Source organism: Mugil cephalus, chromosome 8 (assembly GCF_022458985.1).
Source record: "Mugil cephalus isolate CIBA_MC_2020 chromosome 8, CIBA_Mcephalus_1.1, whole genome shotgun sequence".
Lineage (NCBI taxonomy): Eukaryota > Metazoa > Chordata > Actinopteri > Mugiliformes > Mugilidae > Mugil > Mugil cephalus.
The window spans coordinates 6,413,430-6,439,193 of record NC_061777.1 but is presented as its reverse complement, the minus strand read 5'-3'; the positions used below and the strand labels follow the sequence as shown (position 1 = coordinate 6,439,193).

At 42.6% G+C, this 25,764-nt stretch overlaps 2 protein-coding genes across 4 annotated transcripts in view; one reads left to right on the top strand and one right to left on the bottom strand.

Moving 5' to 3' along the window:
• The window catches only part of LOC125012325 (protein FAM214B), a 30,347-nt gene extending 18,620 nt beyond the window's left edge, over positions 1–11,727 (top strand). For all 3 annotated transcript variants that reach the window (XM_047592210.1, XM_047592208.1, XM_047592207.1), the window contains 9 exons: positions 3,133–3,318; positions 3,409–3,624; positions 4,221–5,577; positions 6,938–6,996; positions 7,348–7,447; positions 8,412–8,570; positions 9,608–9,676; positions 9,833–10,038; positions 10,184–11,727. In XM_047592210.1, the coding sequence (XP_047448166.1) occupies positions 4,393–5,577; positions 6,938–6,996; positions 7,348–7,447; positions 8,412–8,570; positions 9,608–9,676; positions 9,833–10,038; positions 10,184–10,337 (1,932 nt within the window). In that variant the 5' untranslated portion in view covers positions 3,133–3,318; positions 3,409–3,624; positions 4,221–4,392 and the 3' untranslated portion in view covers positions 10,338–11,727. The remainder of the gene's footprint in view (positions 1–3,132; positions 3,319–3,408; positions 3,625–4,220; positions 5,578–6,937; positions 6,997–7,347; positions 7,448–8,411; positions 8,571–9,607; positions 9,677–9,832; positions 10,039–10,183) is intronic.
• Positions 11,728–14,716: 2,989 nt separating this feature from the next.
• Positions 14,717–24,805, bottom strand: naaladl1 (N-acetylated alpha-linked acidic dipeptidase like 1). The gene is made up of 19 exons (XM_047590854.1): positions 24,443–24,805; positions 23,986–24,158; positions 22,830–22,951; positions 21,383–21,502; positions 20,571–20,763; positions 20,387–20,480; positions 20,191–20,295; positions 19,781–19,866; positions 19,549–19,665; positions 18,591–18,676; positions 18,355–18,418; positions 18,100–18,167; positions 17,902–17,993; positions 17,387–17,480; positions 17,210–17,291; positions 16,915–17,088; positions 15,907–15,994; positions 15,733–15,825; positions 14,717–15,107 (listed from the first exon to the last, which is right to left on the bottom strand). Exons 1-19 carry the CDS (start codon positions 24,640–24,642, stop codon positions 14,930–14,932), a joined length of 2,229 nt encoding a protein of 742 aa, XP_047446810.1. The 5' UTR covers positions 24,643–24,805; the 3' UTR covers positions 14,717–14,929.
• Positions 24,806–25,764: the final 959 nt, after the last annotated feature.

Sequence of the window (25,764 nt, the reverse complement as noted above, 5' to 3'; positions counted from 1 at the left end):
ATTAAAGGGCGCTGAAAGCCTTTTAAAAGAATAACATTGCAATTTTATGTAGATAAAATATGAGTTATGTGTCATTTGGATTGCAAACATGAAATAACGAATGAATTTATGAATTTATATGAAAATGTTGCTCGCTGAGGCCATAAGCTGTACGATGTTTTTAATAATTTACAGGTGTTTTTTCTAATTGCCTCGACACTATGCGCAGCACAGTAGGTATGCGCACGGATTATGCATTTTACTCCGATCAGACTGTGCAAGAAGATTACAGGTGAATATGAGAACAATGCGATGGGGGGAGGAGAAGGGAGTGTGAGCATATTTAAGCCACCACCACGGCGCTCAGCGATGCAGTGAAAGAGTAATAAAGCTCTCACGTTGGTGCTGGCTCACAAACCCAGCAGACTGAAGCATTTCTTGCGGTGATGCCAGGGTTTCTCCTCCTCTGGCGGTTACTCGATCAAGCCTGGAAAGGGCTGGACATCACCCCCCCCCAGCCCCCCACCCCCGCCAGCCTCCTCCTCAGCTAGTTCAAAATAAGGTCAGAAATCAGGTGGGACCTTGCACTGAGCCTTTGGGTGCTCCCATCGAGCTCTACTGGCAATGACTATAAATACCGCCGCTGACCTCACCTCCTTCTCCTTGCGGCCGCCCCGGTAACGGAGCGACAAAACGAGTGGATGGGATTCCTTCTCCTGTGTTGATGGAACCCACATGTGTGAGTCATGCTGGCTATCGCTCTAGTCTGTAATGACATTAACCCGTTATCCCAGTTTGACTTGGACAGATCTGGTTTAGCGCTCCCTTTCCCCAAGGGTCCTGAAAATGTCCTCACATTGGCAGCAGTTCATATGGAACTATTCAATGTTTTCAGAACTTAAAGAAACATTGCCTCAGTCCCTCATACTTGCCATTTTTCAGTAAGTAAATAATATATAACTGTGATATGCCAGATTTGGTAAATATATAATTCATCGCTTCTGTGTCATTTGTGCTCTTGGTTGGAATGGTAGCATGTTATGTGATTTGGTTTGAGGTTCTTCTGTGGCGCAAACAAGAATGCAGCTTCTTACAAGTTTAATGTGGGTTGTAAGAAATGTGTCTTATGATATGTCATTGTGTGCGACGGACTGCCAAATGTTTTGTTTTGTAATTATAGGAGAGGTACTCGTGTTTGCGCTGAATCTGGATTTTCCCCTAAGGTGGTGTTGAGCGTGTGACTGCATAGAGACCATATGTCTTGTGAGTAATTACAGGTGGCGAGGGCGTCGCTCTTTACATCATCCCCGTGTGATTCTTTGTATGCAGCGGTCCGAACGCATGGCTACCTGATGATATACCATTATGTCAGCGAGCCGTATATAATCAGGCCTCAATGCACTGTAGGCTGGGATTGGGGGGTGTCAAGTATGACTCCATTTCTGTTGTGTCTATCTACTATCTGGATCCCTGCTCTTGTTGAAAGATTATCTGTCCCTTTCTTATTTTCCAGTCGAAGTTGAATGTTTTTTGTAAAGGAATACGAATCTGGCTTGTGAAAGACCTGAAACCAGTCATGTGAGTTTCATACACAACTTCCACAAACGCTCTTCATGAAAACCTTCATGAAGAGATGAAGATGCAGTGACTTGGGCACCTGAGAATCTTCTGACACACACATGCGTCCAACGATCCGGCATAACATTATGACCACCTTCTGTGGATGTTCTCCTTCCTGCTGCAATCAAGGAGTGTCATTGCTATAGGGGATGGGTTTTCTGGTCTGGTCTAGGTGCGTGGTACACCTCTAAGTAACACCCACATGAATGCCAGGTCCAAACATTGTATTGACAGTAGATGGTCAGTGTTATTTACGGTACAGCGGTTTTAATTTTATGCCTGATCGGTGTATGAACAGTGTTTGTCAGCCAAACTATTCATGCTGCACATCACCTGGAGTGCAGCTCGTCTGAGCATTTCATATTGATGTTTTATTTAATGCCCCTTGCAGTTCAGCTTGTGGATAAATTTCCCTGTGTGTTTCAGTCTAATGGAAAATACACTGAAATGACTCTTGTTATCTATATTTCCTTTTCATTCCCGTTCTTTTCTTTCTTCTCACTTGATCTTTAGAACAGTCATCACTTCTATGTACGCAATGGACCTTAATGTGCGTCATCACTTGGTGCTTTCAAAAGGAAATGCAAAAAAAAAGTGAAGTAACTGGTTGCTGGTAATGAAGGTCTAAAAGGGAACCAAGTGTACTTTTCGTCCTCATTAATTTACGTGAATGGGTGGTGGCTGGAACGTGCTTGTGTCAGATTTGGCTTCCTTAATTTCTTTGGGTGAAACCTTTAAGCACTGCAATGTGCAAATAGATTAACTTTATCAGAATGTTTGCCCATCCATAGGTATCTCAGAGAAGACGGCCATTTTTTTTTCTTAGATGTTTTGCATCTTTGCTGGTCTCCCCCTGCACCCCTGTCCCCCAGCACACCACCCCACCACCAAAACCACCACCACCACCATCCACCCTCTCTCTGTGTGACTCTCTCTCTCTAGCTCTGCTTCTCTTTCTCCCTCTTTGTGGACAAGCACAAAGGAGCCGTTATCCTTGGGCTACTGGTTGCCACGGTGACAGATCACTGCGACCCCCCCTCCGCATTCCCAAATTCTGGTCCAAGTGGGTCGGGAAACGACCCGCTTTTCTTGGCTGAACACCACTGGGTGCCAAGTTAGCTTCACAAGTGACTCCTCGCGTTTGATCCTCAACTCACAGCGTCGCGAGTCCTGTGTTAAAATTTGGGATATTTTTAGCGACGCGGACTGAGAATGCCCCCCCTCTACCCCCCCAACACCCCCCAACCTCCGTTTGGCCTGTTGAGGGCTTAAAATACATTTCAAGGGGATTGATTTGTGTTGCATCAGTCAGCAACAAACTGAAATATTGACTTCCTGTGTGTGTGTCTGTGGTTTCGTCTGCAGCAGCTGTGAGGACATACATGAGTTTCTGTGGCTTTGACTGGTGTAATTTTGAACTTGTCTATTGTAATCAGAGGGTGTCCCTGTTAGAAGGAATCTTTATGTCTGTTAATGGTGAAAGCAACTCATTGGACACTGATTTGATTTCATTTTGGATGTTTTTTTTTTCAGGGATTCTGGGTGGAATGACCCCATCATGATGCTACAGCTGTGCCACACCTCACGCCTGTGTGACCAAGGAGGGCGTGCCCGGCTATCGGCCAATCACAGAGGGAATCCCAATAGAGTTACCACCAACTTAGAGACATTTCCCCTCAAGAGATTCTTGCATCACTGACGCTCACTTCTCACCCTGTGGTAAGTTCTAGTCTACAGGACGATGATTTGATCCCAGCCACTTTCTATATTATATCTATATTATATCTACCACTCTTTTATTCCCCTCAGGTGTTTGCACTCCTGCCCCGCCTCCTTCGCCCCCTTCTCCCTCTGGAGTCCTTGCTGTTACCTGATTACCTGTCTTGGGATGTTGGCGTCATTTCGTGGCAGCTGCCATGGAGATAGACGAGTTCCTTTAGTAGGCCATTTCAGAAACAGCTTTCAGATGTTGTCCCAGAAACAACTCGTCAACTCGGGAAGGATCGGACAAGGACGGGCACAGAGGTGAGATGTTGACGTTAGGCATTGTACTCAGTGTGTTGTTCACATTACACAAACTGACTTTAAATTACCTTATATACAGTTTGCCCGAGTACTTAATCTCCCCTCAGGTTTTGTGACAAAAATATTTTTCTCAGGGCAGCAAAGGTTTACTCCCTACGACTTGTTCAGATAATGGCATAGTGCAATCATGACATCATTGTGTTTTAATGTCAAACGTACCACAGGCAACCACAGGCATGCCATTCCTCAGAAGTCACAGTAAAGAGACAAGCAGCCCAGCAGCTTTAAATGCTTTTTCATTAAGCTGGTATCTTTTCTCCCATAACATTGTCCATTATAATAAAATGGAAACGCTGTGGCATCTTTTGGCTAAACTGCTATAAAGCACGTATCAGAAGCAAATGATTTGCTTAGCAAATCCAGCATACATTTTTAAGATATACCTCAAGATTGTTGGTTAATTTACAGGCATTAAGCATTAACTCACAGACTTGGAAATCCTCAGCAGCACCCAATTCTTCCTTTTTCCTGCCATTGTATGTTTTCCACTGCTCATACTCTTCACGATTAGTAATAATGTATTTTGTTCCTACCAGGTGCTCTGCGGCTCAACTTCCCAATTCACACTGTTCGACATCACAGCAGGAACTATAGGACTTCCTATTCTTGTGGAACATCTTGCTCGGCCCTCCTGGCTCTTGTGAGGTCCTAATTGACCCTGTTGCACAATAGTTAGTTAAGACTCTTGTCCCCCCCAGCAGCGAAACCATGCGGCACATTCATGTGGAGTTAACCCACAAAAAGGCTCCACTAGAGCTTCCAGCACAGGAGGGGGACCTGCCTCCACCTACACCCCCAACACAGGGCCTAGACCCTGGGGTCAGACCAGGCGTGCCCAGGCATTTTGGCCAGGAGGAGCTGAAGCTCCAAAAGGTCTACCAGCTCTCGATTTTCTCCCAGTTGGGAGGATTTTCTACCTCCACAGAATCCCACACTGATACTCAACAGAGGCCTGTACGGTTAGGTGTAAAAAGGGGGCTAGAGGAGCCTCAGTTGACTCATAAGCGCCCCCACCTGGGGGACTCCTCAGACAGGGAGGTGTTGGAGGGAGGGGTGCTCTGTGGGCCAGCCCCAGCTCAAGGTGTGGGGATGGGTTTGGCGTCCGGGCCCGGTGTACATGGCTCCCTGTACTCTTGCATACAGATGGAGCACAGAGACTCAGAGGGGGGGCTGTCACCCAAGTCTCCACCTCTCTCCCCAAGCCACAACCCCTCCCGACGCCCAGCTCAGCACAATCACGATAGGCCCGTTCCTGATGTGTTCGCCCCACTCTCGCCTAAATCACCACCAATGTGTGACCCACACGTGTATCTCTGTGAGCAGGGCCATTCCCTTGGAAGCTCAGCCAGAACTGAGCCACCTAACGGGGGCCGTACACCAACCCACTCTCTAGGTAGCCCTGGAAATGACGGCTGTAGTAACGGGTCATCTGGAGGGCAACCCAGCCCCCACTTGTACGAAATGCCCACATACGAAACTCCCAACCCTGCCAGTCCCACCAGTCCCCCAGGTCCCTTCTCGCCACCACACCACACCGAGCTGCAGGAGCCGGGGGAGGCCACAGAATGGGACGCCGGGCTCGAATCCTCGCCGCCCGAACGAAGCGCCACCCAGGCCGCCTCCACCTCCAATGGCTTGGCCTCCTGGGAGAAAACCCCCAGCAGTAACGGACACCGTCTACTCTCTGGAGGCCACTGGCCCGCCAAAAAAAGACTGCTGTCCCCTAGTGACACGGGGGAGTCGTGCTCAGAAGATGAGGGACCCTCCACGTCGAAGAGAAGTAGGCTGTCACTGCTGGCTCCGGGAATCGGCCCAGCCTCGTGCCGTAGCACCGACTCGAAAGCTGCCCCTTACTGGAACCACCTCCTGCCGTCTGTGCGGGACCGGCCTAAGGTTAGCATGCGCGCTTACATCACTCTCCCCAATTGCTAGCGCTAGGTGTTAAGCTACGCGGGTGTAATAACAGGACCCCCATTTGGACACAGTGAACAAGGGCTAACTGGTTAGCTGCAGTCAAAAAATTACACAAAATCAAATCTTTATTTCGATACATATTGGTATGATTTTAATGGTATTCTTTTTATAAAGTACTTTAAGGAATGAAATTAGGATTGACAACACTAAAGAGGGTTTATTGAAGCTCACTGTACATGAAACGATCTTCTTTTAAACCAAAAAATAAATAATTTAGACCACCAAATGTGGGGCTTCTTAAAACTTTAAATACAGACTAATAGCACTTAAATGAGTGGTTGTAAGACATGTGTTGTCCTTGCCAAAACTGGAAAAAGAGGCTGGGGTGTAACTATCAAAAAAGACAAACTTCTATGAGTTTAAAAAAAAAAGGGTGCAAGAATGAAATGATCATTATCACAGCACACTGGAACAGCCACAGCAGCTCCAGAATAAAGCCCATTGAGGGACGGTCCATTGTTCCCACCCCCCCCACACACATGGGCGTGCATGTGTGTCTCATGCACATGCACACACATGCACACACACACATATACATACATCCCGCTTAAAAATGGTTCTGGAAGTGAATTGGCCATTTTTACACACTGGGAGGCCAGAAAGAGCTTTGAATATGCGGGATTGTGGGACGGTCATCGTGACAAAAGGGGTTCACTTGTTAGGTTTCATACAGTGGTAGGACCATCGCAACGGCAGGTGTTCAGAGTAGGTGTGAAGGAAGCGGAAAAGGACAGTGTTTAGTAAAAAGAAGGGCGAAATATATATTGTCGAAGCAGATGCTTCAGTAAATAAAAAACTAGGTGAGATGGAAAAATATTCTAAAATGTCAGGTGTGGATTTAACCGAGTGTGATGACGAGCTGACAAGCTGACAAACAACTCGAAGCTCTGTAGAGAGCCACTGTGACCAAGGGTTAGCTAATACCCATGAGCTAGCCATGGGTGAAAGTTTTGCCGTGAGAAAGTGGCTAACGGGTAGCGTAGGTTCAGCCGGTGACGAGACGTCTGAGCGCTGGGTGGCCTTCACGATGAGCGGAAGCCTCGAAATGGGGAACGTTTGTGCGCGCGACGCAACGTCCAATAGTGGGTGCTCAGTAAGTAAAAGGACACCTTAGATACACAATTACACTTCACGGGGAAAAAAAAGAAAAAACATAAACAGAAAAGATATGAGCCTCTTTATTTATGGATCTTTATCAAAGTTTTAGTTCAGGATATTAAACAGTGAAAACAAAACATAATTTTCTTTTTTTTTTTTTTTTTGTCTTGTGTTTTTTCAGACTGCCACAGATTGCACACGATCAGGGAGGCGACTAAAGAATGGGATGCGACTGAAAAGGTGAGTCCTCCAGCACATTTCTGATCTTGAAGTAACAATTTTCAATGAATCAATTATAGTGTAATTGTAGTATAACATTTAAATAACTTGGGTTGGAGTTTGTGTATTTAAATGCATGAATGTGGGAACGGATGACAGCTGTGTGGTGTCCGTCAGATTGAATCAACACAGAGAAAGGAGGTGGGCGTCAGGTTATGCTCCTTGTTATTCCGAAAAACCAAAGGGTTTTGTGCTTGGACTTGAATACCTAGATGCACTCGGAGGCATGTGACACGTCGGTTGAGACGAAATTAGTGTAATCTCGACCACTAACGACCGGTCTGTTTTGTGTGTTCTCGTGGTTACACTCAGCCGGCAGCTGCGCAGCGGCAGACACACAGACACCGGCCGCTCCACACGTTCCAGCTGGCCCTCGTCCTCCATCAGCAGATCACTACTCGGCAACTTTGAGGTACAGATTGTTAAACATTATTGCTGGAAACCGACGTGAACACATTCCAGGTGGAGACGGGGGGAGTCTTGGCATTTCCTTGAAGAAAAACACAACCTATTGCAACCTATTCAATAGCTCAAGTGTAATTTATACCTCTCCCCTTATAATGACCCGTGTTGGCAACATTGTCAGAAATGTAGAAGTTCATTTATATGCTTAGTACATAGACAAACAGGGTATTTTACAGCGCTACATTACATTGAGAGGAGTTCAGAATAATATTCTCCCATTTACACATATGAGAGGGCAAAGTCTTCATATGCTTCATGTATTGCATCATCTACAACCCCTAGTTATTATCTCCAGGCTAAAAAAAAAAAGACATTTGTGATTATATGGTAGCTGTTAAATTGCATCAGATTATGTTGACGTACCTAATAAAGCGTCTGCCTGTGAATGTGTTTACTAAACGTTTTTATGTCTTCATGTGGAAAACTACACCACCAGTTCATTCCCTTTACTGAGACTTTGTTTCTTATGTAGCAGAGCCACATATTTCTATTAATTTCATTTATCTTTACAAAGTAGATCTTTGTAATTTTAGATTTAAATGAGAACAGAAGAAACTCAACGATGACGCAAGAGTGGCTTAGTCAGTGCCATTAAGGCTTTAATCTCTGGCTTTCTGAAGATGACATGAGTGAGTTATTGCTGTTTGAAGAACTTTTAAGTGGTGCACAGGTAAAATGCAGAAAAGTTTTTGCTTTATTCCAAACAAAATATCCTAATATGTACTGCGTGCAATGAATGAAACAATGCCAGAGTTGCTGGCTGACAGATGCATATTTCTGTCTTCAACAAATGGTGTAGTTTCAATTAAAATAAATTCTAAAAACCTGTTATTGAACCCCATGTTTTGCAGACGTACTGTGTAGCCTTGACCACCGTTACAACCCTCTTCTCTGCTCCTTGTGTGTTCCAGGAGTCCATCCTGAAGGGACGATTCTCCCCATCCGGTCGGATTGAAGGCTTCACAGCGGAGATCGGTGCCAGCGGCTCGTATTGCCCGCAGCACGTCACGCTGCCTGTGCAGGTCACATACTACGACATCTCCGAACACAGCGCACCTTCGCCCTTCCTGGTCAGTCTGTGTGGCTTTGTGGGTTTGTGGGTTTGTGGGCTTGTGTGCGTCTGCGAGACATATTAAGCGTGCGCTGAAAAGGCACACGCAAGAAACCAAACATTGTGTCAGCACGAGAATAATACACTAAACACAATTAGAGGACTAAACCACCATCTGAAACCATACAAATATGGAGCATGCTTGGAGCTTTTGTTCTTTAGAACCAGATGTAAAAATAACAAAAAACAAATGAATAAATATGCGACTTGTTTTTCCTTTGGTGCAAATGGAATGCAGCTATTATCCACATATGTTCACTTCAGCACTGGATGCTATTTATTCACCGCATATATATTTAAATACAACAAGAATCATCGATTATGGTATTTACTCAACTATGAACCATCTGTAATCTGTTAATGGTTTTATTTGTGTTGTGCTTACAAGTACGCTGGACCAATTGGAAACCAGCTGTTTTCACTTGCTCGTATTTATGACTCACTTTGAACAGGATGCATATAAAAGTGAACGTCACGCCCCTTTATATTCAGCTCTTTGAACTGTTGATTGGCATTTAACATAATGCCGCTCCCCATGTTTTAGTGTGTGTGTGTCTGTGGAAGGTCTCAGTCATCCAGGTCAGAGTGCATCCAAAAAAGTAAAGCTGAAATGTCTAAAGTTAGACAGGTGGGGAGTTTAGTTTTATTCTGGGAACATCTTTTGATGGCACCCATCAGACACTCACATGCCTGGGGTCCTTTAACCGCCAGCTATTCTCTTCATAATTGGAGGAATTTGCTTTGATTCAGCGTTTGGTCATTTTAGCCCATGTGTGGGGTTATTACTTTTGATGATAAATTGCTTTTCCAGACATTATCTGTGCACATGTGCATGTTACAACCCATGGCTAGAACCAGAAATGGTAATAACTATTGTAATAACGCTGTTATAAAGGTTTCATTTTAAAGCACGTGACCCTGGTTCTGATGTAGAATTTCACACCTATTAATACGTAACAAAGCATAAAGGTTGCTCTCTGTCTGTCTCCCTCACAGGGGGTGATATCCCTTGAGCCTCTGGGAAAGAAAGGATACAGCATACCCAAAGCAGGGACCATTCAAGTGGTAGGTTTCTTTTTTTCCCCCCTCATGATCCATCCCATCTGTGATGCCGCAGCTTTTAAACAATCGAAGAAGGAAAATATTTCAGTATTGAAGCATTTTGTACTTGTCATTGTGAAAACCGTTTTGTTTTGAAAACTCTTCCATTGTTCTCCCCAGACCTTATTTAATCCCAACAAAACTGTGGTGAAGATGTTCCTGGTGACCTACAACTTTGGCGACATGCCCGTCAATCACATGACCTTCCTGCGCCATCGCATCTTCCTGGTGCCAGTAGAAGAGGGGGTGGAGGGGAAAGGCGAAGCGTCTCCTGGGAGTGGGGTGGTAGACAGGAAGAAGATTCTCTGCTACCTGATACATCTCAGGTACGATTCAGCTTTGCTTTTACTTTGTGTCCCAGGTTGAATACTGCCATTTTGTTGCACACTTTAAAATACAGAGTACCTTCGCTAATTACCATTAAATGTGTGTTTTTTTTTTTCTTTTTTGACACTATATTTGGTTCCTCAGATTCCAGAGCTCCAAATCTGGGAAGATCTACTTGCACAACGATATCCGGCTGCTATTCTCCCGTAAATCCATTGAAGTGGACACGGGGATCCCGTATGAGCTGAAATCTTTCACCGAGGTGCCAAGAAACCCTAAATACTCCCCCCGCGTGTAACCCCAGCCTGACGCTCCCGCCTCCCCCCACCCCCACCCCCCCCGATGCCAACGCAGCAAACCTCCTGTGCTTCCTAGAGAGGAGGGAGGGAAACGGACGGACTGCTGGAACGATGGACACAAAACTTGATAAGACTTGATGGGGACACACAGCAAGCACACGAGACACATGTGCACACACGGTGCAGCACGGTGCAGCGTGGGTCTTTGAAAAAATCCTCCTTTTTTATGTATTTACTCGGCTTAAAAACTCAAATACTGATGAAAAAAAATGTCTCTGAGGCAAACAAGGCATTCTTTGTATCACTCTCCCATAGAAAATACGACAGATGTTTAGTTAATAGATGTTAATAGACTATTGGTGCGTGGGCAGCCCAGCCAACATTCAATTATAAAAGCAGGACTTTTTCAAGACCTTCATCTGTACAAAGAAAGAAAGAACGAAAGGCACAAACACTGACACATGCATACACACCAAAACAGACTGACAAGACTCATGCACATGACATACTACAAGTATCACAGTACTCCTGGTGGCAACTCTCATGAGTTCAGTGTTAACATGCATGCCTTGTGACTTAAACACCTGAATTTTCCTCTAGTGCCGTATCACACTGTCCTTCACTCTGCCTGCAGCTCCAACTGCCTCATCGGACCAATCATTTTAACCCTGGATTTAACGGAACGCTGCAAGTAATGATCCCACATTATAGGACGATGCACACTTTGACGCCGTCTAACAAGCAGAGAGGAGATGAGCAGACACAAACTCTAGTGAAGCCGAGGGGCTGAACTAGGATCGGGCCGACCTGACCGGATGTCTTACCATAGAACGTAATGCGATTACTAAAAAAATAACCAACACCTTACACGATTTGACCAAACTCAGGACATCTGCTGGCGAATAAAGTTCTCTTTATGTACTATTTAACCTACCACGGTACAGACCACTGTGCACACATGTCGTGAAAAAACATGGGAAATCCAGTTCATTGTATGTAGCCAGACTGAGGGACACTGTGCTGTTTTCTTTTATTAAAATTCTCTTTATTTTTTTTAGACTCTGTCCATAACAGTCGAGTTGTCGGAGCAGAAATTGAAAAAAAAAGACGAAAAAAAGGAAAAAAAAGACGAGCTGTAGTATTTTTAATTTATGTTTTTCGCAAATGTCTTAATAAGCAATATGCTGCACAAAGTAGAGTGTGTTTTTTCAGCTGGACAAGCTTTCTCCATGGAGGGCGGAACAAAGGAAGCAAAGGATTGAGAGTGAGGGAACAACTGGGAGGAGGGAGGGAGGGAGGGATAACGAGGGAGGGAAGGGTGGTGGGGTATTTAATATGGGGAAAAAAAAGTCTATGTATATTTAAAACAATAAACTCCGCGACTGGCGAGTATGGCTCTTGTTGTTTTTGATTGACATTCATTAACCAAATTTTTTTTGTGCCACAGCAGACTCATATGTGGGTCATCCCACAGATACTTGATCAGTTTGGGATCTAGTGAATTTGGAGGTCAGGTCTGGCCAGGCTTTTTCTTCAGGTTTTTTTTAGTTGTTCAAAAACCGTTTCTATATGTGTGTCTGTGTCAGGCTGTCAGGCATCAAAGAGTGTCATGGCCATGGGTTTTGGGGGGTGTCTGAGCACAAGAGCTAGATTAATTCTATGCTTCAGCCAAGACAAAAGTCAGTCAGTTCATTTAATTTCATTTTGCACAGATCAGACTCTAGAAAGCATCACTGCCGTCAGTTTCCACAGCTCATATTCATACCTCGCTGACTGCAATCAGGGAGGATTTTATGATAACAATATAACTTGAAGAGTGACACAGCAATTTAAATGGAACTGCTGCAATTTGACAGACAAAGATTTCCAAGAGTAATTGAAGCGACGGGGGTTGAGAGTCTAAGTGCAAAAAAAAAACTCAGTTTCACTGTCAATAACAAAACGATTTCCCAAAGAAATGTTCCACTGGGCTTATGTGTGTTACATTTTTAGCATCAGTTTTTCTCACCAACTGTACTTATGTATTTTATTAAAAGGAAATTTAGGGAATTACAGGCTCAAAAGCCTGAGAACGGGCATTTTATTTCCATGCTTGCAGATCTGCATGAGAGGAACCTTTAACGTGCTTTCTCCCTGACTTCTGCTGCAGCGCTGAAACCGCTCGGTGGCTACAGACAGACAGACTTTGATTGTTCTGGACAGATCTGCAGCTATTAATGCCAAAGCGTGCGCATGCCATGTCAGTCACAGGATTGCCCAAGAAAAGAAAAACAACATGGTCTGCAAGTATTTGCTGCTAAAAATACTGAGGAACATCTATATGGATTCTATCAACAAAGTGATCATTACTAAAATACACTGGTCATAATGTCATGATGATAGAAATCTGAAACTTAAAGACTTGTTTGTTTGACTAATTTACCTGATGTTCTCCTCTAGTGCCCTTGAATGCATCTTTTTAAACCGTCAACCACACCACACCTAATCCGGAACCAAAATAGCCCAACTTTTTTTTTTTTTTTTTTTTTTACTTTAGACTCCGAGTTCAAAAATAAATGAACTCACCAACTCAAACACAGTTATCCATTTACACACTAGCGGTGTCCCTAAGACACACTAAAGCAGCTCCAAGGCCTCTAACGGGTGTGGCCAGCGCTGCAGACGTTTACCAGAGTAGGAAAAGGCCGGACAAAACCGGCGAGCCCTCTGAGACCCGTGTTTACGAGAGACTCTGAATAGGAAAGAACATATGAGGTCAGAGAGGGTCAGAGTCTTTCGTGCTTCTATGATTTTTTTTCTTCACAGATTTTCACTTGATTAATATCTCACGGAGTTCTTGGCAGTGCCGTCTTAAGATGGATCATTAAAATGGCTTTGCCAGATGGCTGATTTCACTTGATTTGCAGCTTCCACTGTCACAGGGCTTTTGTGATACAACACTCACAAAATGCCTCTAATCCCAAATGCTGCTCTGGTGCAGATCTTGTAGCATTTTCTGACCCCTGGTGGCAGGAAACAAGACTGCGGCTCCACTTCCAGGCCTGAGGTAGGACAGCAGACTGGTAGCAAGGTGCCATTGAGGCCCACAGAGGTTTTCAGCAAGGTGCAGCATGTTAATGCTGCTAAAATCCACACTTGGATACTCCCCCAGAGTTGGAGGTAAACCTAGGCTTTAGACCTCATTGCAGAGGTGATTCAAGTCTGCACCATTTGCTGCACGTCATCCCCTCTTTCTTCCTCCATCATCAAACACATATTTTCATCCAGATTCCTAAACTTTTATCCCTCTGTAGGCCATTATATCACGCCGTACCTGCAGTGGGTGGTGGTGTTTACCCATAAAAGATGACATCATAAACCCAGTAAATCTACACTGCACCATTCTCCTTCTATGTCTCTGCGGTGTGTGTCTGCTCTCCACATTTACAGACAGTGAGGAGGGTTATATTCATGTCTCATCCTACCTCGTTGATTATGTTTCACAGAACAGGTGCGTCTGGAGTGAGCTCTTTCTCGAGACTGTAAAAAAATGTGTAATTGTCCTTGTTTGTGAAGGTTATATGGAGATTTGCATCTATTGTACCATTATACTATAGAGGGTATGCATTGACGTCATTAGCGCCTGGGGCCACGCCCCCTGAGTGTCAAAAACACAGTGAAATGTAACAGTAAATACAGTGAGAGCTGGAAAAATGTGGATTTCAAATTCAAATTAAAGGAGAACTGGAGTCGACAATGATCCATATGAAGTCGCGTGGATTTGGAAAAGTGGATTAACCTCAGTTTGAGTAAGTTTTAGGTCATTTTAGTTATGATAAATGTAGCTAAATAAAAGATGCTAACGCTAAGAGCTTTACTGAGAAGAAAAGTAATTATACAATACTGTAGCGTTAACGAGGAGTGACGAGGAGTGATAAAATATTCCATTTATCGTTTTATTGTTGTTTATTGTTGGAACTGAAAGTTACTGTCGGTCGTAACTACGCCAGAACAACAACCCTCCAGAACATAACTTAATAAGTAACTTAAGATATGACTTCACCAAAACAATACAGCATAAATTAATATTACCTGACACTAAATGAGAACCACAACACCAGGTTTCTATGTTTTAATTTATTTTTTTTTTTAAATGAAGATGCTTTTAAAACCAATGATTCAAACTAATGTTCAACTGTCGCTTTTTACCACTCAGTGGCCGTAACCATGGAGACTTCGCTAGCTGTGACGTCACGTGCATACCCTCTATTACTCCTTAGCTCTTTAAATGTATTTATATGAAAATATTATTTAGTGTAATACTGAAATCCTATTATGCATGAGTAGCAGTGGAGAAAAAAAAATCCTGCAACGGATGTGTGAATGAACCAGTCTCCGATGAGAGAAAGTAGTCCCCTTTTAATGAAAATTACACAGGATATTTAAATACATATTAATCTTGTGACAAAGATAGGAGACATCATCACACCAGTGATTCCCACGTCCCCCTTTTACATGACATCATTCATAAACAGACGCATCAGTGCTTTCTAGACATGTGTCGCATGATTAAATTCCTGAGTTAGTGCGTTTCCTCCACCGTCGCTTGTGCCTATATCACTTCGGTCAGTGTGCTGGCGGCGCCATCGATGGCTTGGCTCAGCACCGACAGGTGGTAGTGGACTTTGCTCCAATCGCCGGACGCTACAGATGAATTAGCGGCGGCGAAGGCATCAGCCAGGCCAGGGAAGGTGGGCTTGCCGGCGCTACTTGAAGCCCAGATAACGTGCCTGTGCAACACACATGGATACAAAGAGTGGCACGAAAAATGACATGAGAAGAGTCACAATAAAGCAGATAATGACTTGAACCGATCTTGGAAAGAAGTGCGAGATTCAGAGAGGTACTGGACACTTCATGTCCGCGACCCCTAGTGTGTCCGCAGAGGTACTACTGCAGGGGAGTCGCATCATTTTTGGTTGATTACACATTTTTATATATTTTTCAAATTTTGCTCCACAGTTTTTCATTAACATGAATCTAGCATATGTTAGTAAAGGGATCAATGGAGGCAGAAGATGTTATTTTTCAGTGAGAACTTCACTCATTCAGCGATACAGTCTCATTAGCACGCTGTTTCACACACAGCACCACACTAGCCGAGCTCTGTCGGGTTCCCCGTTGCACGAGTTTGAAGTGAAAAAGTATTTGAAACGACTGCAAAATGAAGACAATAATGTGTATTTATAAATAGCACTAGGCCGAGTTTAATCCCTACTTAATCTCTCCATCAGTTTGGGGATCCTTGGTCTGAATAAAGTTGAAGATCCCTGCATTTCTACTTTGCAAAAACCGTCATGTACCCCTAATTACCATAAATTATTATTATTTTTGACTGACAAGTCATCTCTTTACCTGAATGCATATTTGTCTGGGAAGGCCAGAGGGTTCAGGAAAGCCCGGTCAAGCAGCATGAGCTGGTCATTGATCTTTCGTACCACCAGCGGCCTGAGAGAGAGAGAGAGAGGGAGGTATTGATTTCTGGGTGGATTCATGTAAATATGTTTGTACACGCGTGTGTGTACCTACGTTTCATTGGCCAGGTCCAAATTGCGAATCGTCTGCTCCATACCATCGGCTGCGCGGCGAAAGCTTACAACTGCATTTTTTAGTGATTCTGAAACAAAACACAGATTATCACAGACTTTCAGTTCAATTGTGGGATGGAGCCTTTTTTTTATGCTGCAAGAAGTATTTTAGTCAATATCCTAGTCAAAGACACACAATAAGAGCTGTTACAAGCATTATACACTGCCTGGCCAGAAAAAAGTCGCCACCTGGATTTAATTAAGCAAAAAAGTACAAGCCTCCTATTGTAAAATTACTGCATGGGCGATTATCTTTTAGCTGGCAACAAGTTATTTGACCCCAACTGATGCAATGAATAGCTTCTCATTTCTTAAAACAACCATGTGGAAAGACACATCCTGTGGTCATGGAAAAGATGTTTGCGTGTTTGAGAAGGGTCAGATCATTGTTATGCATCAAGTAGAGAAAACATCTAAGGAGACTAAAGCAGAAACTACTAAAACTGGGTTAAAAGCATTATTAAAAACTGGAACGATAGTGGGGAACCATCATTATGGGCGCATCAGGGTAAGAAGAGAGGCAGATGAAGTCATGCCCCCATCATGCCTAATGTACAAGTCTGCTATGTGGGGTTGCTGCAGTTGCTCGGGTCCAGGTTCAGCAACATTATGCCCAAAGAATGAGGTCAGTTGACTACCTAAATATACTGAAAGACCAAGTTATTCCATCAATGGAACGGGTATATTCCAAGATGACAATACCAGGCTCAAATTGTAAAAGAGTGGTTCAGGGAGCATGAGGCATCATTTTCACACATGGATTGGCCACCACAGAGTCCAGACCACAGTCACACAGTCAAGGCCACAGCGAATGCTGCTGTAGTCAAAAATAAAGGCGGTCCAACAAAATTATTATTATTATTATTATTATTATTATTATTATTATTATTATTATTATTATTATTATTTTGGCCAGGCAGTGTAATTCAGTGTTCTGTCTTTCCCTTACCCATAGACACATTTTTCTCTTGAAGTTTGACCTCATATAGGTCCACTGCAGTCTTTAGGTAAGCCTCCAGAATCTCAGCGTAGTCAGTGTAGCTGAGTGGCAACACCAGACTGTCAGCCAGTCGGATGAGAACATTTCCCGCCGTCCTGGCAATGGCCTGGTGACTGGTGAACCCTGAGAGGAAGAGCGGGAAAAATGGTAAAACATGAAGATAAGTGAAAATATTATAGAGGCCTTTTGATTTGTCAAATCTCACAATACATAAAAAAAAAAAAAACAAAACAGCATTGCTCACCAGGGTCAATGAATTTTGAGGCATAGTCAAAGGTATCGTACGCTGTGTGGTACGCAGGGTAAATCCGAGCATTTGTTTTAGTCTATACAAGGAAAACATAATAATATTTACTGTATATAGAATAATTCAGGCTCAACTAAAAAGCTTTGAAATCAGCAGTCAACACGTCCTTAGTACCCTGTCATATGTGTACGAAATGTCCACAGCAGCGATTCCCAGGTAATGGACAAAGGCAGCATAATCGCTCCCAGCTCCTGACAGATATCCCATCCTGTTGAAGGAAGACAAATAAAGCATTTTTTATTGAGAGAAAAATAGATCTGCCATTTCTACACGGACACATGTGCATTAAATAAATAGGAACCCATTTACATCCATTCATTCTGCAGGGGAGCATTTTCAATACACATTTAACAAATTTTTAACAAGTAACTTATATATGTAAGTGTCATCATCATGTACAATCGAAGAAAAGGAACAAAACTGAATACTACATATAATTCTTTCATGGATTTGTTGAAGATATTTAGCTCTGATCCCGAATTTAAACAGAAACTAGAATGTTTCTCTAAAAACCTATTGACTAAAGATGATGCTTATTTGTGTAGAAGAATGTCAATAACTTTTATACATAATTTAAAAAAAAATTCAAACAGAAATGTTGGATTTACATGAATACATTACTACATTACCTTGGAATTAATCCATGGGCCGGACTCGATCTGTTGGAGTAACGGATCCAGTTGTCGTACACAGTCGTAGATCCCAGTCCAGGGGCATTGACCTAGAGAACAAACACACATTTAAAAAACTGGAGAGAAGCACCGGAATTTATTAGATTATTATTATTATTATTTATTTTTATATTTATTTTTTTTACAAGAGATAACCTGTTGTGAAGCTTTGAAGATGATATTCTGCATTGACGGCATCCCTGAAGCTCTGAGAGTGGCATTGGCTGAAAAGTGGAAGATAAAGGATTGTTTTAGATTAGCATCAGCCAATTCCAGCAAACACTGAAGAAATTATGAAATTATGAAAGAAATTATGAAGCCAAGAACATAGATTTTCTGGTGCTTTGTGTAAGTCCTACAACACAGTTACACTTGTGATAGATTGTACAGTTGGAGTACAGAGGGACTTACCAAACACAGCTATGTCCACGTTTATGTAAGCAACAGTGCGCTCACTGAGCTTGGTGAAGTATTGCTGAAGGAGAAACAAATCAAAGTTATTTTTGTAGTATGAAAGCAATACTTGAAGACAGACCACAGTATATATCTTGCTGAAAAGAGTAGAACAAGTAGTTTGTTCCAAATGTATCGTGTATGTATTGTAATATTGCTTGGTGTTGTGTCTAATATGGTGGATTTCTAATCACCTCTGTGTATTCCGCCGACCCAATGAGGCCAAACTCCTCTGCTCCCCAACTCCCAAAGATAATGGACCTCCGAGGCCTCCATTTGCCTGCAGTAAAGTCAAGTCGGGTCAAACTTTATTTATATACCACACTTAAAAACAACGTCTGTTGACCAAAGTTCCGCACAACCAATGCAAATATAAAGCATTGCTGTTAGTTTTGTTTGGGCAGATAGATTCGTAAATCATTTCTGGACCTCGAGGAAAGCATATATAACAATAAAAGAATGAGGCCTAAGGTAGAGCCTTGAGATACGTCACAGTTAAGGGGGGATGCAGATAAAGAATACTTGCCTAGGTTTACCTTTAATGCCTACACGCAAGTCGAGATGTGACATGAGGCAGCAGTCAAGCTCAGGAGAACCAGTTACCAGAATCAAAAGTGTAAAGCAGGTTGCTAAAAACTCTTAAAGGGGTGTTTCTGTACTATGGTACGATGTGAAACTAGACTAGAACTACTCAGAAATACCATACAAGTCGAGGTATGACCGCAGTTAGTCATAAACTACTTTTCCTAAGCGCTATGATAGAGAAGAGAGCTTGGAAATGGGCCCGAAGTTAGACAGAAGGGTAGAGATTGTTCTTTTTGATGTAGAGCTGTACTACAGCATGTTTGAAAGCAGCTGGAACACAGCCAGACATCAGGGAGGAATTAATGAGGTCAGCAATACATGACCCAAGGGATTTAAAACATCCTTGAGGGGATGAGGTGGGATGCAGTCTTGGCGGGCAGTAAGATGACTGCAAATGCGAAGTATTTTAGTTTAAAAAGGGAGAGACACATGCTCAAATTTCTCAAAAAACAACTGGGCGTCTAGGAGAAACAGCAGGATCTGAGACAGGAGGAGAAGAGGAAGACCTGATAGCAGATGGCTTATCTGATCTGGATGGTCATTTATTCCACCTATGAGTCTCCTCACCCTGTTTGACCATCGTGCCCAGCACCCTGCTCAATTCCAGCATGACTGCGGTCCCGCTGCATTCGATGGCACCGTGCACCCAGCTGTCCCTGTGGTTCCCATAGATCACATACCGGTCTGTGGACACACAAAGAGTATAAACACAGAGCAGTCAAATGCTAATTAAGAGCTGGAAGCGGTCGATATTGATCCGCTGGTTCGGACTTTCACCCTCTAACCCCGAGTCTCTCACCTGGCTCGACGCTTCCTCTGATAATTCCCATCACGTTGGAGGAGTTCTTCAGAGTTTCAGAGTTGAAGATTTCTAGTTTCACATCACTGAAAACAAACTCAGAAGCGTCAAATAACTAGGAAGATGGACAGGCTCCTCTACACAAAAGAATGTGTTTGGAAATACAAGAAATGGAGATGGAGATGTTTGATTGCTGAGTGAGGAAAATGCATCAGACCGATAATTTCACCCATTTTTCTTTAACTCTGTAATCTACATACTATCCATTTGAATCACTGGAGGTTGCAGACATGTCAGATGACAGTTTGAAGTGGATTCAGGGTTGTAGAAAAATACATCAATCATGTTTTGATTGAAGATTTAATACTCAGACTTTCATATTTCTTTGTATCCTGCAGACTGTCACCTACCTGTCATTGAAGGGAGATGTGGGTTTGAACCCCGGCCCACCGAAATTATACGCACACTTGAATCCTCCCTGCCACGAGTCTGGAGCTTTAGTGCCGCCCAACTCACTGAAATGATGGGAAAATGGGCAACAATCATAACTAGCCCACTTTCAGCTGTGGCAACACCACAGGCAGGTTTTTTTTGCTCATCACAAACCAGATTAATTTTTCGGCATCCTCAAATCCAATCGGTTGAGTCGGAATGGGAGGGATCCCTGTGATGTCCTCCTTTGGAATTCTGTAAGTGTCCTCTGAAAAGTAAATTATTAAAAGATTATTCTTTGAGGATTGATGATTTTTTTGAAGCTATAGCTGAAGGTGTTGTAAACGTCATTATTTACCCTTGGCAGCCAGGTAGGGTGTGAGCATGTCTCCAAACATAACGTTGTAGGAACCTCTCTCCACACCGGAGGGAGGCAAGTACCAGGAGTGAGGGTACGTCTCGTTGACGTCTGACATGAGGCCATCGTTCATGTCCCAAGGATCCGTGTATACGAGCACACCAATGACGCCGTAGGGTGCTGCATTGATGGCCTGGATGAGACATGTGTAGCATTAGATAAATAACTGGGGTTTGACAATTCCTACCAGGCTAGTTCCTACAGCTCTACCGTTTGGTATGTAGCCGATGTAGCATCAGTGTGTTTCAGTTCTGTTGCGTTACATTTGCTAGAGTTACATCTGAAGACTTGCATCCGTAGAGCACAAGGTTGTGGGAAAAAAAAAAGTTCAAGAGGTTCAAGTGAAATAACTTTTTTGTATGCTTGCTTCATCCATTAGTTAAAATGTTTGCCATTTGTGCATGTTTATCTTTGCGCTCACTCAGCTGCTAACAATTTGTGAATCTCTCTTTGAGCAGAACAATACTAATCATGTGTTATTTTGTGTGATTCGTCACTTGGATACACGTGTAACGGGTAAAAATTTTCCAAGAGTGCAGTTAAAACAATTTGACTCAGGCCATAAACTAATAACTGTAACATGATTGTCCTCCACAGTTTTTACTATGACAATAAAAGATTAGATTTCAGTCTGTTGATAAACATCACTGATAAACTCCGAATTGATGCCAAAAGTTTTTAAAGCTGAGACGTTCATGTCAGGTTTGAGACGAGGCTTTGGTGTCTCTAAAGAAAGAACGTGTGCTACTCACCTTAGCTGATCTTCCTGCGCCACCGTATCTGGTGATAGCGATGGTCCCTCTGAGGTCCACTGTCTTGTTCAAGAGCGCGTAGTCGCTCGCTTTCCCCTGATTGGCAAAAACCAGCTTCCCCTAAAACATTCAGAGAGTTCAGCGCTTTATCGATTGCAGCAGGGATTACAATATTCATCATCATCACAAGGCAGTTCAAGATCCTCAGTCAGACAGATTTCCAAACTGAGCATCTTTATTTGAGTTCTTATCACGTTTTATTTCAGATTTTTAAATGTTCCTCCTTTATAACCCTCCTTTATAATATGACTCCTTTATGAGACATAGTTGAAAGTGTGTGTCATCTCACCTTAGCTGGCTCTTGTTGGTTCATTAACTCATTCTGCATCATAAATTGTAACTTTATCTTTATGCGATAAGATATACAAAACATTTTAGGCTTTAATGTGCCTTTAGGGTTAGAAATTATATTCTCCGGTAAACCAGAAGAGATTGTATGTAACAATAAGACTTAAATGGAAAAAAAGAAATACCACTTTAAAGGAGAATCTTTTAACATTTGAATTTATGTAGCGTCTGTTTTTTGTTTTTTTGTTTGTTTTTTCATTTCACTGTCGATGCATTGTTGTTTAAAGCACGAGCTTCCTCGTCTTCCACGATATTACTGGGTGCAGTCAAGTAGCTGCCGTTGCCAAACGCATGCTTTTTCGTAACATTGGTTGTCAAAGAATAACAGATGAACACCTCTTATCTGTCTTATGTCAGGAGTTGGAAGGTGTTCCGAAGGTTATGACGAATAAAGTTAAGTTAAATATGTGACCATAATGTGATTTATTTTTATTGTGTTGGTACATCATTGTCAGAGGTCACGGATCTGTAATAATCCGGGCTGCGCTTCTTGCTTGTTCTTGCATCTGTCTAGGTGTGGTTCAGTTAGGCACTCTGGGACAGTTTGATCAGTGCTATGGACCAGTTTGTCTTTTTTGTCCTTATCCTGTTTGTAATTCGACTAAGCGTTGTTCCTCTGAGCCTCCTCTGCCAATGCCAACAACCTGTTCGGCTAAACCGGCCAGTCATGCCTCAGCCGCCGGCCTCCGCCACTCTCACTTTCAACTATAAGCATTCGTATGCAAGTCGCAAGCGTAAGACTCCATCTGCTTTTGTGTCCTCGAGCAAACAAGAGTTATGTGGACAGTATCATGTAATCACAGGAAGTCCCAGTACTGTGCCCATGGATACTCCGGAAATTGAAAGCCTCTCTACGGTTTGCAAATCATGAAATCCGCTACATTAAACACAGCAGAGTCAATATTTCCTTACTTTACTTTGAGGGATTTGCGGTATATTAATTAGTCTGATCAAATAACCTGAATTTAAATATTTACCAATTAAATACAGTGTTTTAGAGCTGTAAGGACATTTGAACAATGTAGATGTAGTTTTTTACCTTTGGCTTTCCTGCGGGAGAGTATGCGGCGTATGGCTGAACCACTTCAGGATTTTCTTGGTCTGGGGTGTAAACCTTCTCTTTTTCTCTAACAGTGTACAGCACACTATTAGACGAGTTCACTGAAATGAAAAGCTCAGGGTTACCGGTCTGCTAGTATGTATGCATGTAAGCAAAGAGCACTTTAATGTAAGACAGGGGTCATCAACTTTTTTCAGGTCAAGGACCCCCAAACTGATGAGAGATGAAGTAGCAACCTCCTACCTACTATACGTGCTCTATATTAAAACTCGGCCTAGGTCTATTTATAAATATACATTATTATTATCATTTTGCAATCAGTATTAAGCTATTCAAATATTACACAGGTTCAAATATTCATGTTTTTTTTTAAATTTTATTTCATGCTAATATTGCAGCGTGTTTCTGGATTTCACCTGGGGACAGAATAGGCTCTCGGCCAACTGACGGAGTCAGCGTGAAATATGCGGCCTTGTGATTGGCTCAGCAGCAATAGGGGCGAGGCCTAGTGTGTACAGGAGGCTTAGATTGACGGGTCTCAGCTATAGCCTCCTGCGTGAAAGGCTGCACCGATGAGACAGCTCTTGAAAGATAACGTCGTCTGCCTCCATTTATCCCTTTACTAAAATATGTTGGATTCATGTAAATGTGTGTTTAAAGAAATTTAAATTGGTGGGAAAAAAAAAAAAATGTATATAAGAATGTCTATTCAACCAAAGATTTTGCAACCCCCCCTGCAGTACCTCTGTGGAACCCCTAGGGGTCACGGACCCCCTGCTAAAGACCTATGATATAAGATATTAAAGAAATTTAGACTCAAGTTCTCAGATTGCAGCCGCTTTCAGATCAGATTAGTTCCATTTTTTTTTAGGAAGCTGGACTTAGTACGAAATGTAAATTTGGTTGTGTAGTAACACGCGCAAACACCACTAATGCAGTAAACCATACAGCACAACATGTGCCCGAGTCAAGCTCATAATCTCATGTTTTATTTGAAAACTTTATATGCATATTCTGGACCCAGCTAATTACTCTTTATCCATTAACTTTCTTTAAAACACGCTGAATGGAGACGGATGGTGTGACCGAACACCTATGCTCTCATTCCAGGACGTTTAACAATCACTTTACTCACCTACTGTGACTTTGTTGGGATTTTTAGCGTCAGGAAAAGACAGGTAGACCATGTACTCTTCTCTCCAGGCCGCGTCCAGACCCGAGTCGGGATCCTGCCACCTCTTTAGCATCAGCTGCACCGTCTTCTCGTCTCCAGGACTGGTGGCCATATGGGGGACTTCTGTCAGCTGCCTGTGGAGGAGGATGAGGACAAATAAAAGCTTGATCTGATAATGCGTTGACTAGTACGCTATTAAAAAGGGGCTATAGTGAATTTGAAGTGTTGAAGTGCATAACGAAAACACAAATGGATCTTTATACCTGTTGAATTTTAGTTTTAATTGACACGCTTTCCACTTTCAGATCTCCTTTTCTGATTTCTTATTTTTTTTTTTAAATCTTTTTCTTAACAAAGGAACGAAACAATTAGAACTGAGAGCACAACAGCATCTATATTTCAACATTCATCATCTCACCTTAGGTTTTCTTGAATGTTGATGTTATTCACCTCAGACAAGAACTGCTCAATGAAGCTCTCGTCCACATCCTTCATCACATCCTTCACCCAGACTGGCCCCGAATCGACGTTCTGTTTGATACCAAAGTGACCGATCAGGATACCTATGGTCAATATGCCACCAAAGCACAGGATCCCCAGCAACACCTTTTTTATCATTGTCCTGACTCTGAGATGAGCTCCTCAGTAACAAAGTTCACTGCCTTTTTGGAGATGAATCCTGAGTCGGACTAAGGAGTTTTTGGAGTACTGCTTATGAATCCGGACTTCTGCAGGAGACAGTTCTCACATCTGATTCCCAGTGTCTGGATTCTGGCTGGATTCACCTCCCATAAGACACTTATGTGACTGTAAAGGTTACTCATTAATGTTTGCAGATTGGATGGACTTTATCCTTTTGAGTTTGTGTGTGAGGAGGGTGAAAATCACGCATTTACAATCCCAATTTTTGTTTGTTTGCTATTTGTTTTGTCTTTTTGCTTTTTGGATTATAAGTGCAATTTCGAGCTGAGCTATCGAGTAGATTTATTATTTACAAAGTGATTAAAGAAAGAAATGACTCCCGGGGTTAGCACAGGACGAAAGAATTGTTATTTTACACCAACGGTTCATGGATGTGACCTGAGTTTGAATGCATGAATCTTTTGAGTCTAACTTTTTTTTTTGTCTGTGCCAGATAAACACAATCTTAGTCCTTCAAACAAATAAACTTGAAACCAATTTGATACGAGGTACAACTGTAACTTCTCCCATGTGTTCTTCCATGAATGTCTTGTTTAATTTGTTTTTAAACCAAATGGACAGATTTCACCACTACCTAATTAATGTTATAAAGTGTTTAAATGTTACAGCCCTATAATCAAGAGTGAAAAACATATTGTTTGATTCAGTTGCATTCACATTTTTTTTGTTTTTATTTCTATGCTACATTAATTTCTGAGAGTTCTTTGTGTTTACACAATCAAAATTAGTTGATTAGCAATTTGCTTAATTCTTAGATGATCTACTTGCGTTTCCAATGACACGTTTAACATTCTGTTTTAACCTATATTTTGTGCAATGTGCACAAGATATGCAATACCTGTAAAATATATTTTTACATTTCTTTTTATATTTTCTGTGCAATCCCTGTCACCCTCTGTGCAACGAGCTGTGGCTGGTGGGCATCTCGTTCAGCCAGCGGATCATCCCACCCAGAACCGAACACTTCAGACGCTCCTTTGTGCCCACTGCCATCAGACTGCACAACAGCACACAGCTCTGACCTCACTGAGCCGGTAT

Coding starts and splice junctions, on each gene's coding strand:
- naaladl1 (XM_047590854.1), bottom strand. CDS start 24,642: ATGATAAAAAAGGTGTTGCTGGGGATCCTGTGCTTTGGTGGCATATTG. Junction 20,764..21,382: donor GCGCAGGAAGATCAGCTAAG/GTGAGTAGCACA, acceptor TGTCTCATCCAG/GCCATCAATGCAGCACCCTA. Junction 18,419..18,590: donor GGTCGGCGGAATACACAGAG/GTGATTAGAAAT, acceptor TTTCTCCTTCAG/CAATACTTCACCAAGCTCAG.